Source organism: Cannabis sativa, chromosome 4, assembly GCF_029168945.1.
Source record: "Cannabis sativa cultivar Pink pepper isolate KNU-18-1 chromosome 4, ASM2916894v1, whole genome shotgun sequence".
Classification (NCBI taxonomy): domain Eukaryota; kingdom Viridiplantae; phylum Streptophyta; class Magnoliopsida; order Rosales; family Cannabaceae; genus Cannabis; species Cannabis sativa.
In genome coordinates, this window is record NC_083604.1 from 70,363,300 (window position 1) to 70,377,628 (window position 14,329).

At 29.5% G+C, this 14,329-nt stretch overlaps 1 protein-coding gene across 1 annotated transcript; it reads left to right on the forward strand.

Moving 5' to 3' along the window:
* Positions 1 to 6,317: 6,317 nt before the first annotated feature.
* On the forward strand, positions 6,318 to 6,862 carry LOC133037356 (phytosulfokines 3-like). Its single transcript, XM_061114407.1, has 2 exons — positions 6,318 to 6,535; positions 6,632 to 6,862. The coding sequence occupies exons 1-2, from the start codon at positions 6,410 to 6,412 to the stop codon at positions 6,761 to 6,763; spliced, it is 258 nt and encodes an 85-aa protein (XP_060970390.1). The 5' UTR covers positions 6,318 to 6,409; the 3' UTR covers positions 6,764 to 6,862.
* Positions 6,863 to 14,329: the final 7,467 nt, after the last annotated feature.

Sequence of the window (14,329 nt, forward strand, 5' to 3'; positions counted from 1 at the left end):
AGAGAGAGAGAGAGAGAGAGAGAGAGAGAGAGAGAGAGAGAGAGAAAATTCAAGAGAAAAGCCTCTCTTTTTCTAATTTCTTTTTCTTTATTTTTCCTCCAAAATGAAATGAGTTAATTCAACTTAACTCTTGCTGAATTATCATGCTAGGTGTCACTATACAAGGCAGCCACCTAACCCACTATTTTACCAAATGACAAAATTGCCCTTTGACCCAAAACTAGGGTAATTCAAAAGCTAGGGGTAAAATGGTCAAATTCCATAACACCGCTTAATCCCGATAATTAATTTTCTCTAAAATATTTTCCACTAAGAAATAAGGTTCTAAACTTACCCATGTGATCAAACTAGCCATCCATCGCATTTTCCGTTGTCGCCGAGCAAAAATTATAAAAATAACATATTTCACATATAAGTTAAATAATACCCCTAGAGTTTAATAAAATCTCCAGAATTGAGAAATTATAACTCTAATATTTATTTCTAAATATTGGGTTCCACAATTAAATAAATTCACAAATAATAATAAAATAATAGAAATTAGTGTTAATTGCCTTTACTAATCCAAATTACTAAAGCGGTCATTACAGTTTTTCATCTCGGAATCCTAATTGAATTGGGAGTGTATTCTTGACTCGAGATGCATTTATCACATGTGTTCGAGTCAAGAATCTTTTTTTGGTATAAATCAGTTTATGGAGGTAAAGTTTTAATGGGAAATGACTATTCATGCATGGTCATTGGAACTGAAAATATTTCCATCAAATAGTATGGTGGTAAAATCAAAATGGTATTGCTGAAAGGATGAACAGAACCCTATTAAACAAAGTTATGTGCTTGTTGTTTTGTTCTAGATTAGAGAAACTATTTTAGGGAGAAGCTTTAGCTACTGCAACCTAACTTATAAATATATGGCTAAATAGAGTTATAGGCTTGAAGGCCCCCTATGAAATGTGGTACAATAGAACACCAACCTAATGCATTGAAGAATCGTTGGGTTATGTACACCAATCTATTGACAAACTGGAATCCAGATGAGTTAAGAGAATTTTCTTAGGTTATGCCTTAGGTACCAAGGGTTATAGAATATGTATTTCTAAAAAAGGTAGACAAAAGGTAGTAATTATAACTGATTTAGATAATTCAATTAACGATAAATATATAAATGATATGATTAGGGAGGAAGAAGGAGATAAAAGATCGGGAAAAATCTCATAAACTTTATTTACATGTGAAATCAGAGGTTGAGAGATGCATAGCTTATTTGAAAGAAAAAAGAGAAAAAAATCCTTACTGAAACCTATTGCCTCGGTTAGTTTACCAGGCCACTCATGGTTTTACAACTGAAGTTCCTACATTTAAAATTTGATCACTTCATACATTTCATTTGTGTTGTGTACATACATTACATACAACCCCCATTGCCAATTGTTAATTGCCATTGCTCTTTCTTTTTATAAGCTCATTAAAATTAATTGTGGGGTAATTATATTTAAGTTGTAAGACAAGGATGTCTATAGACTATCCCAAATTGTTTAAGAGGTTCCGAAAAGGTTCTATATTCACCTCAGTCAGTTTGGAACACCTTAATTTTCTTTCATAATTAAAGCTCAGTTTAACCTTTAAATGTTTAGAAATTCTTAAGGGCCTCATATATTTTCTTAAGAAGATAACTCCCAGTAAACCTGCTATAGGCATCAACAAAACTCATGTAAACCTGTAATTAAAAATTTTGGAAATAGCAATTTATGAATTTTTCCTAAGAAACATGCTTGAAAATTATTAAAGATCTTTTATTACAATAAATATTACATTAATTTAGAATAGTTCGAACTACCTTTTGAGATGGATGACCTAGCTTGTTATGCCACAATTCAAAGTCTGAAATAAGAGATTTATTACAATGAGTACAAAAATGAGAACTTGACTCTAAATTACTCGAGTTATTGGTGATAGTGAAGGCTATTTTTAGATTTGAGGAGTTCAAAGCTAAACTGAATGAGGATTGAGAGAATGGCAACACCTTAAACTGACCTGAATCAAAAGTATGCATGCCATTGTGATATGTCCCAGTTAAGAAGATGGCTTTGGTCACCTATTCCTTGACATAACAAACATCAACATGAAACTCAAAAAAGACATTATTGTGAAGTGCAAATTTGGACACACTTAACAGATTCTTAGTGATTTTTAGTACATGAAAAAGATTATTAAAAATCAAAATTTTATTAGAGCTATTAGAAGTAGTGAAAGTATGGCCAGTATGTTGGATAGACAGCCCTAATCAATTACCAACATAGATGTGATCTTGGCAATTGTATTCAACATTGTTCATGAGATTATGCATATTAGGTGTATAATGATTTGTAGCACCAGAATCAAGATATCGATTCTCATCATCTCCTTAAGTGTTTTAGGCTAGATTAACCTACATTTTAGATGGATTTAAAGCTAGAAAAATACTTGTGAAACTCTTATCAAATCGATAGAAAAAATCAATCACAGTATGGCCAATCTTGTGGCAAAGTTGACACTGAGCTCTATTCTAAGTGAGAGAAAATACTCCACTTCTGGTTCCAGTGGAAATGCCTCTTCCAAAGTTATAAAATGATGATCCACCTTGTGATGAATTGCCAAGGTATGAGCCTCGATTAGCATGGAAACCAGAGGAGTTAGAAGGATGAAAATTTTTGTAATTAGAAAAGAACTAACCTCTTTGTGCTCTTGAATTTTTGAAATTTCTATTAAATTGAACAAGATTTGCTTCAAGTTGTAACGGAGTTTTAGAACTTCGTTCTGAGTCACCTATAACAAGATTGATGCTAGGATTAATCTCTTTATCAGTCTTTTTGATCTCGACCCTGAAGCAAGAAGAAAAGCCTCAATTTCTGCTACAAAGTATGCCTCTATTCGAGTATTGGATAATATAATGAAGGTATCATATTCACTCGACAATCCTTTAAAAATTACAGTAATATGATCGCGAGTTGAGAGAACCTCACCAATCGAGCCTAGAGATCAACATGTTGTTTTACCTTGAGCAGATATTCATTTAGAAACAAAGAGTCTTCTTGAGATTCTAAAGTTTGGTTCAAAATTCAAGAATCTTAGAAGAGACTTGAAGAGTGAAATGCTTCTTCAAAGCGTTCCAAATTTGTCGAGCAGTGTTGTATCCAACCATGCGTGTAAGAAGACTCTCATTCATACATGACAGGAGCCATGACACTAGAAATTGATCTTGAACCTCTCAGTTCAAAAACTTTGGATTGATGATCTGAGCAGCTTTATCAACATTAGTGAGAAACTGAGGTGGCAGAGCAACATCTTGGATGAATTTTTGCAGTCGATTTCCTCTAATTGTAGCCAAAACTTTTTGTTTCCAAAGAAAAAAGTTGTGATCATTGAGCTTTATTGAGAGTGTATAATTGAAGTATACTGGAGAATGAAGTTGATCTGTCTCGCAAGTGCGATTCCATTAGTTGAGTTGCAGGGAAGGTAGATGATGAATTACCAACACCAGTAACAGTCACATTCACCATTAATGGTGGAAATGACTTTGATACCATATTATATCTAGTATTGTGTCTGAAATTCCGTATTTTAATATTCCCAGTTTGATTATTTAATTAAATGATTAATTAAATGCGGAATAATAAACCGGTATCGAAAACAAGTTTTCGTAGTTACGGGGAATGCAACTGCGTAACTCCAGAGAAACCCAGAAAAACAAACAGTGCATAAAAGTAAAAACACACAAGATTTTTGTACGTGGTTTCAACAATCCTTTCAGATTGTTACTAGTCCACGGGGCCACGCCCAGAGATAAGATTCATTAGATCGGTATCAAAAATACAAAGTAATTGACTTATGCATAAATAGACTCCCTCTTATTGTATGCCGCAAGCTTGATGTATTCCACCTACTAACCGAATCTTGATAAAACTCCAAGAGCTCGAACTCCCTTCGATCACCTTGAAGAGTGCTTGAATCCTCCCGATTCAAGGCTTAAAGGCTATCTCCCGAAAGCCTATACAACTATCTCCCGAAGGTTGTGTGCTTGTATCCTCCCGATGCAAGACTTCAAAAGAAATCTCCCGAAAGCTTGTAAATACCCTTCTCCCGAAGGTGCACTGATGTTCTTCTTCGTTGTAGACTTGAATACAGACTCAAGACAATACAAACAACAAATAAACAGAGTAAGAGTAGAACAACTCTTCTCTACAAAACAAAGACACTCTTTTCTTATGATATGAAAGTGAATAAAAGAGTTAACATAACAAAGACACTCTTTCCTTAAGATATGAATATAATTCTAAGTGTATGAAAGAGATTCAAAACCTAGCTACTATAAGATGTATTTATAATGAATATACATCTCATAGACAGCTTACATTCGGTCTGAACAAGACCTCAACCCACTAGAAGCTTCCCTAAAATAATTCTTCAATCAGTCCAGGAATTTCCGTTTCTGTACCTACAGAATCGTGGGCAGTAACTACAACTTTCCTTTTATAGAAAAGGAAAGTTTAGCTCCGGTTTTCTCTTCAAGAAACCTGATCTTAGAAAATGGGAAACTCAACACAAGATCAGAATAACAGCTGGTTAGCAAAGAATCAATGTGTAATCAAAACTTACCATTTTTACCTCAATTTCCATAAATAGGAAAGCTAGACAACTTTCCTTTCAAGTTTAGATATACACAAATAGGGTAACCATATTAAACACTCCAGCCGAAATACACATTAAATAATAAAATATTTTTGTCAATTAAATATGCCAAAAATGGAATTAACAGTGTCTTACCATGATGAACAGAAAATAAAGAAAGGTCGAAAAAAAGAGAAAGAGATTGAGAGAGAAGACATAAAGAATTTGTCTTATTATCTTAGAAAGGAAAAATGCAAGCTTATATACACAAAAGTATTGAGCTAGAGAAGCTGAGAGGATATTATTCCCCTACCTTATTAAATCCTATGAATATTGTCAAAATGATATTTTTGAATTGTCTATTTTTTTCATTGCTAACAAATTAAAGGGAAAAAATCTATTTATTTTTTTTCACATTTAAATTATTTTTTTTCACATTTAAATTCTTAGTTGACAGAGAGTAATACATTGCCAATTGCTATTGTAATTTATATTGATAGTGACACTTCTAGCGTCTTCTAGAATATATGGAGGTGCCAATATAATTGCAAAAATTGAGGAAAAAAAAAGACATTAGTCTGTTGAGAAAGGGCACTAGAGGGATCGTACGTGTAGATTATTTTTTGGTAGAACGTTCGTGTAGACTATTACGATAATAATAATGATGTAAAAATTGTGTTTTATTTAGTATAACAAATTTAATTATTGGAGACAATTTTTAACAGTGTATTACCAATTTGACACACTACACACTCTAATATCGAACAAGGAATACAGTCATTTTTCTACTTAGAATGTCACCTATTTGTCCCATAACTGCAGGACACAAATTGAGATGATTAAATTACAAAGAAAAATTGATAATATATAATTATATATATATATATTTCCCAAGAAAATAGGTCACTGATTGATATCATTACCAAACGCGGTTTTTGAAGGAGTTTTTTTTATAGATAATCCCACTTATTATATATATGTCCCACTAGGGAAAATATACATTAGGGTGGTGCAATTAAGTTGCAAATACAAAAATTATCCTTAAATTAACTTCCCCCTTTAACTAATAAAAGTAATTATAGTTCAACTTTTCAAGTCTTCTACAAATTAAATATCAAATTATTTGATGCTATAAAAATACATCAAAAATCTAGGATTATAAGAATCCCTTCTCTTAACTTTGATTGGATCTCAAAGCACTGGAATAAGGATCATTACACAAGTCTTTCTGACATGATTAGCTGGAAATTCTTGGCTTCTTTTTACAAGTTTATTACTTGAATAAGTTCCTTTAGTTTAGGTATCTTTTTATTTTTACTCATTTTATAAATTAATGATCACACAGGTACCTCTCTGTCACACTATTTCCACTTGTCGATATAAGTCGGCTGATTATTTTTACAGCCCAAATCTTTATTAAGCGGCGATATTAACAATGGTTCTTTTTTTATATATATATATATAAAAAAAAGAAAAACTCTTTATCTTTTTGTTATTTTAATAATATATTTTTCTCTTAATTAAAATACTGAATTCTTTTCTCAAAAAAAAAAAAAATACTGAATTAATAATGTTTTGTCCACATTTCAAAGTCTACATTAGCTCATGTCTAAGTTCACACCCATATGTCACATTCCTTATCTCACTCCTATAAATTCACACCTTCTTTCTCTTCTCTTAAACCATCTCTCCTCTCTCTCTCTCTCTCAAACATATATTATTGCAAAGGAAAAAAATAAGAAAAGAAAAAAAAAAATAAGAAATGGCAAAAAATAATCTCAAAACCCTGTTCTTGATATCACTTCTCCTCTTCTGCTCCACTATAACCTATGCTGCTCGGCCAGAACCAGGATTTTCAGCCATAAATACTTCCAAAACCCAACATGGGGTAGGTTTATTTTTCCAAATTTCTTAAATTTTTTTTAATTATTAATTTTTGAAATTCGATTAATGGGTTTTCTTTATTTATTTGTGCAAAAATCAGGTTGTTGAAGCAGAGCAAGTTGAAAGTGGCGATGAAATTAGCTGTGAAGGGATTGGGGAAGAGGAATGCTTAATGAGAAGAACTTTGGTTGCTCATACCGACTATATCTATACCCAGAAACACAAGCCATAGATTCATTATTTTAGTTTGTTCTAAACTATAAGTTAATATAAAAATATGTAGTTCTCGTTACTGAAAATATTTATATATATAGAAGAAAATTTATCTTCATTACCGTAATATTTATATATATATAATTAAGCTTGACTCTTTACTTTTTTTTATTTAATATTTGGAAATATTATAATATTTATTTCTTCGTTTTCTTTAATTAAAAGTGTAATCATCATTCAAATTGTTACAGGAACCAAAAACGTAACAGTAGTACGGTTTTTCTAATTAGGAGGTGTGATTTGTTGAAGTACTAAATAATTCTTTAGTACTTGATTTGCGTGTTTCAAGAAGAACTGGTTTGGTTGTGATTGAGTGACGTATTAAGTCAACTCTGTACTACGGCGTAGACTAGTTCATCTAAGAAGACTTTTTTCTAGCTATTACAATGTATGTATATACTAATTTCCTCTATATATATATATATAACAACGATCACTACGTCATGGGATGGTGTTCAACCAGAGCATCCCACTCAATATAAGCAAAAATTACTACGCTCGTGCTCATTAGCGCCACCTTAGACCACTCACAACAGCATTAATATTTTTTAAAATATTTCACTAAATTTTGGTTTTTTTTATTTTACCTCAAATATTTATATTATATATTAATTTTTTTATATATTTTTTATACCATTGAAATATTATATTTTATTAATTAAAATGAAAAAAAAATATGAAAGAGTAAAAAGAATAATTAAAAACTAATTAATGGAATAAAAGAGAAAAAAAAAGTTTGAGATAAAATATAATAATTAAGGGTTGACAATATTTATTGGAGCTTAATTTTAAGCTCTTAACTAGCTATTTTTTTTTTAAAAACTTTTAACTATTATCTCACTTATAATGAGTGACGAAATTTTATATTCAATTACACTATTAATAATATTACACTTTGAAGAATACTAGACAGTGCTAAGTACACTTTATAACATTTCTCCATATTATTGATATGTATATATATAATATATGATTTTTTTTCCAGGTATTTAAGTTAAAGTTTACTGGTTTGGGTTCAACATCTTTTGCACCACAACACGTTCTCTAAAATGGTGTCCGCTTATACTAAGATTTGGATAAAAATCGTATTGGAAATTAAAGAGTACTTTTTGTGAATCTGTTACTGTCTGTCTGTCCTATTAAAACACGTTGCCAGTTTTTGATAATTATTGGAGTGAAAATACACGAATATTTAATTTAAGCTCTCATCTTGATTCAGCATTAAGATCAATATAACTGTTCACTTTTAAGGTTCTAAATGTTAATTAAGTGTTAAATACCACAAAAAAATTGTAAATTAATAATATAATTGGTGCATGTCAATATCGATAATTGTGAGATGCCACTTCGGTGTGAGGTTGAACGATGTATATTTTGTAATAATAATAGTAACCATTGTTATTTTTTTGGTGCTATAAATTATTTACAAGTTACAGAAAATATTTGAATCTAAATTTTTTCGGCTAAAAATAAATAAAGACTGTTAAAAGACAAAACTGTCCCCACGGTAAAATTTTCACGTGTGTTTGTTACTCTTCGATATTTGTAATCCTGGGTGTTAAAATTAAGGGCATTTGAATCAAACATTCAAACCCCCAAGTCGATACAATTTTATTTTGTAAAGCTATTAATCATTTCGATAAAATAAAACTGAAGGAATAATATATCTACTATTTATTATCATCTCGTTTATGTAATATCTTATTACTTTATTTTTATTTTTGGTTAATGTTAAGATAAAAATTATTTGATGTATTGTTTAATTAAACAACCTAAAATTCCCATTATAATTGGAGACCATGTTCGAATTAAAAAGAAAAGGGAAAAAGAAAATTCATTTGATCGATAATGATAAAATTTGTATTAAAAAAAAACAAAAACATTTTTTTTAATAAGCCGAAAAGCTCGTTAATGCATTTATAGCAGTTTCATGTAGGAATATTTACAAACACAAATTTAACAAATATCTATTTTTTTAAAATGAAAAATAACAAATTAGTTGTGATGTATCGTATGTATATATCATTTGGAAGAAAGAAAAACGATCACGTAGTCGAGTCTGGACCATCTGCAATCTCATCAACAAATTAACTATTTGATACATAGGTGCAATTATCTGTCGTACGTATATTATTAAATTATGTGTATAGTATAGTACGTCTTCTTATTTATTTTTAAAGGAAACTATAATTAACCTTATTTAAAACCGCTAGAAGTGAGAAATTATCAACACAACTACTGATCCATAGACATCTTTTATTGACATTCTCCTACGACTTTTGCAAAACTTTCGAGGTTGCCGGCGTATATATATTTAGTTGAATAGTTGACTGTACGTGTGTATAAAATCGAGTTATTATTATTAACTAGAGAGTGATCTAGTTTGTTATAACTGTAAAAACACATAAATAATTTTGTTGCATGTTATAATTTTTTACCCTTTGACCTTCTGCTGTGACTGTGATGACAGCTACATATACCTTAATTAGCCTAGACATTTTTTCTTCTCATAATTTTTGAAGGACAAAGTGAAATAAATTTCAACTGCATTGCATGTGGCATGTATCTGCCATCTTTTTCATGTATTAATTCCACAGATGATCAGTACTGCATGTATAAATATATATAGGCCATATATTTATATGTGTTATGTATATAAATTTATAGAGAGTGTGGTCAATATTAACGAACGTTGTAGTACGGAACTCTTTAGCAAATTCAATATTGTAGTGACTCTAAAGAGAGATGTATTTAATGTCAACATCTACTTCAAGCAGTTTCAGTTGGGGAAAGATGAGAATTATCATAATGAATACCACACATTATCTTTAAATAATAAAATTAATTAATATACACAATATATAACATATGTATGGTTGTTATATAATAAGTATAGTTGAGTTGACTAAATGCAAGCTATATTGATTATTATAAACATTGTTAATGAAAACAAAATATTGGTGTATGTATGGAAGTTGGAAAATATAATGTATGTATATATAGATGTTAATTTTATTTTAGTTTTTAGTTTTTTTTAATATTATAATTTTAAAATTAATAATATTCAATGTAGTAATAATTATTGAAATTTAAAAGCATCATGGTGATTTAAATAAAAATAAAAATTACTATTATACTTTGTAATAGTAATTAAAAAAAATTATTATTCGTCTTAAATTTATTTTCGGAATTAATGAAAATGCTCATTTGGTTAAACTATCAAAACATTCAAATTTAATTTAAAATAATATTTAAAATTTAACTAATTTTAAATATCAAATTTAGAAAATAATTTTTTAATAAAAAAATAAACAATATGAACAAATTTATTATTAATTGCAATACTTTAGGTGGATTAATTATATTTAGTTTAATGCTGACCCTTTAGGTGGCAACATCTAATAATTTGTTATTTTTTCTTTATTTAAAAAAAAAATCACCTAATAATTTCTTATAAACCAAAAATTCTGTTATATAGCCACATTTTATATAGAATAGATATAATTGAAGCGTTTAATTACTAGGTAGTATTAGAATAATTTTTATATTAATTAAGTATATAATTATTTAATTGGTTTTTTTAGATGTATGAATATTTCATATTTATTATAATTGATTTTAAATCAATTATTTAATAAATATAAATATTTTATAGGAATTATTATGGTCTTTTGATTCACTAATTAATTTATTTTTTAATTTATTGTGAAAATATTTTGGTAATTAATTGTAGCAAAGATCTTGATAAAAGATCTCACATATATAAATATAGGGTCTGGATACTCATTCTGTGAAACACAATTAGGGCCGGCCCTAGGGCTAGGCTCGTGCCTAGAGCCCACACTTTTTGGGGCCCAAAATAAAAATAAATAAAAATTTCATTAAGCTTTTATTTAATAAGTAAAATTTAAGTATATTGTAAATAACAAATATTCATAACTTAGTTGGTTTAAGTGTATGGCATATTATACAATGTCATGGATTCAAATCCCATAACACTATTTTTTTAATATTTCTTTTTTATATAGTTCTGAGGGCCCAAAATCTAATTCGCTTTAGGCCCATATATTCTCAGCACCGACTCTAAACACAGTAAATTCGTTTAAAGAGAGTTGAGAAAGCTTAGAAGCCCAATTACCCATATACTAATTGGTTTTCTTTACTTTTGCATATCCAAAACTCGTGTGGGATTGAAAGTCAAAGAGAATTAATAGTTGGAAGTATTTGATTCTTTTTTCATACAATATATACATATATTTAGATTAATTACTTCATACATGATGATATATATTTTATATCATTTATTTAAAATTTCTAATAGTTAGAAGAAAATCTTCTTAATAAGTAATGAGAATCAAAAGTAAGGTAATAATTTTTTTATATATAATTATTTACTTATTTTATTAAAATTAAAAAAGGAAGAATTTTATTAATTATATATATATGATAAAAGAAAAAGAATACTAGATAAAGATTTTTATTTATTTTTATTTTATTTTTTAATATTAAATATACTATAATAATTTTGTCATTTAAAATATATCATATAAAATAATTATCATACATTATAGTTTCTATAAAGGGTAATTTAGTTAATTTATGTATTTCGATTGCGTTTCTTAATACAGTAAACAAGATAAATTATTATTATTCTATTTCTAAATAAATTTAGTAAATTACGAATATTGATTCTAATTATTTTTTATTTATTCTATTATATTTTTCTATTAATTTATTTTAATTTTAAATATTGTGAAATAAATGTGTCATTATTGATTTTATTGTATACAAGTAAGAAATGAAAAGATAAAAAAATGGAGCTTTTGGGATATGGGAGGGCATTTGTGGCCCACTCTTTTTTATGGTGTATGATTGGCCTTGTAGCTTTTGACTATCAATACACGCGCAAAAATATAAAATGAAAAATCTTCTGTGGTCCTCAATGATTGAATTTATCTCTACCTAGTTAGTTGGTCATCTACACCCTATTTCTCTGTTTATTAGTTTGATTCTGATTCTTTAGATACCTTATAAATCTAGGCATGCTTTTTTATGAAAATATATTCAAATATATGTAGGGCTACATTAATAATGTATGATAGATATATGTTTTTCTACAAATTGTACACTATTTTTGCACAATTAGAACTGATTGTAAGTTATATTTTGCTAAAGTAATCTTATGATATATGTCAAATAAAAAGGGGTATCACTGCACAAGTTATTATATTATTATTGTTATAATTAAGTATTGAAGTCATATATTTTAATAGAGTAATTTGCAATATAAATACTTAAGTTTAACTCCCAATTGCAAATAATACCTAAGTTTAATTTTTGGCGGTAATAATACTTAAGTTATATTTTTAGAACTCTGTAGGATCCTAACCATTAAATGTTAAGGCATTATCCACGTGTCATTTTATTATTGGTATATTTAAATTAATTTTTTTTAAAAAAAAAATAATGACTTGGACCAATCAAGAATTGACACGTGTGGCAACCCATCGACAAACTGTCGACATACAATCGATAATATCTTAAACAGCAAAAAACACAAACAAATATTAAGAACCTATCGACGTACCTACAACAATATCTATCTCAAAAATAAAAAATAAAAAATTGTCGACAACATATCGATATTATGTAGACAAAACACAATAAAATAATCAATGACAAACACAATAAAATATAAAACAATGACTGACAACCTATGTAAATTATAACTAACTAAGTAATCACAACTAATGACATACAATAATCATAAAAAAAAAAAAAGTTCAAAAAATAGCACCTGAGTCTCTGCCTCGGGCAAAGGAGCATTTTTGACATATTCCGTTGCTTTTTCTGTTTGTCTTCTGAAAACAATTGGTCTTGGGTTTCCTCCTCAACCTGTGTGGCATCCACACAACCTCAACCAGGATCTCCACACACTACAAGAAAAATGAGCATTACTGAGGACAAATTTCGTTGGTAAAAACCCCTGTTTTCGTCAGTATTGCGCATTAATGAGGACATTTCGTTGGTAAAAAGTCGTTGGGAATACTTCGTTGGGAAAAACGATTATTAACAACGACTTTTTAAGTCGTTGGGAATAAAAATTAATCCCAACGACAATGTCCTTGGGAATAATATTTGTTTTGTTTTTTTTTTTAATTCTGAGTGCATCAACAACGACATTATCGTTATTGATAATAATATCAATAACGACAATGTCGTTATTGAAGATCTTCTACGAAAAAAAAATAAAAAATTATATTAAATTATTTGTAATTAATTATTTATATATATTATTATATTAAAATTATTAATTTTAATTTTAATTTTAATTTTAATTATTTTTTAATTATTTAATTAATTAATATATAAAATTATTGAATTAATTAAGATATAAAATCAACAAAAAGAAAATATTTAAAGTCACTAATATTACAATAAGAGTAAGTCATAAACATTATAGTACTGCCGACCTAAATATAAATTAGTGTTCATAAAATATTAACAAACATATTAGACCGATAGTTCGTAAAATTAAAATAGATATTCTAAAAGAAGTTTGTAGTAGCATCGTCCTCATCACTAGCATCTCGAGGAACATCCGACCCAGGAACATCCGGCATCTGTGGGTAGTATGGCGGCATTTGCGAGCTGGTCATCATGTGAGATGTCTGCTGCCCATGTAGTGTCGGCATCATTTGAGATGTTTGCTGCCCTTGTTGTGTCGGCATCATCTGAGAAGTCTGTTGTCCTAGATGTGTCGGCATCATTTGAGATGTCTGCTCCCATGGTTGTGTCGGCATCGTCTGCGATGTGTTCTGATATTGCTGCCCTTGTGTCGACATCTGAACATTTTGCGGCATCTGTGACATCCGAGGCTCTGACACATGAGACGTCTGAGGCGACTGCGTCATCATATTCAACAATATTTGCGAATTGTTTGGCGACTGAAACACAAACTGCAAGTATGACTGGTACATTTGACTGTGAAATTGCTCAGGACTTAACATTCCAGGCGAAGGAACAAGAGGCTGTTGTAGCGAGGCAGCGTGTAGCCGATTCTTCCGAAACGAAGTAGGAGTCTGATGCGGCTGCTGAAAACCCATTGGGTTAAAACCCATTTGAGAGCGAGACGGTTGAGGACGTATGGGTTGGGTTGGAGCTGCATCATTCATCTCAACATCCATTGGTTCCCGACGTTCACGTGACATTTGTTGAGTCAACGTCTGTATTTGTTTCTGTAACTCAACAACTGTTTCCCGTAAGTCCGGTTGATCAGCAGTTGCAGGTTGTGAGCGTCGTCCTGATGATTGGCCTTTCAACTTGCGACCCACTCCTCGTTGATGGCCACGCCTCTCTCCAAGTGTTTTCCGAAGAATCTCAAGTTCTGAAACTTGTGAAGATTCAGGGGCACTATTTCGAGTTGTCAACATCTCTTCCTATAATACAAAATAAGTTAGAAATCAAGCAAAATTACAATTATTTGAAAATATTTAAAAGTTATTATTTTATATATCTTACATAT

What these genes read in the sequence shown, in the direction of transcription:
- LOC133037356 (XM_061114407.1), top strand. Translation starts at nt 6,410, where the DNA reads ATGGCAAAAAATAATCTCAAAACCCTGTTCTTGATATCACTTCTCCTC. An exon ending in CTTCCAAAACCCAACATGGG is followed by an intron (nt 6,536 to 6,631) that starts GTAGGTTTATTT and finishes TGCAAAAATCAG; the next exon opens with GTTGTTGAAGCAGAGCAAGT.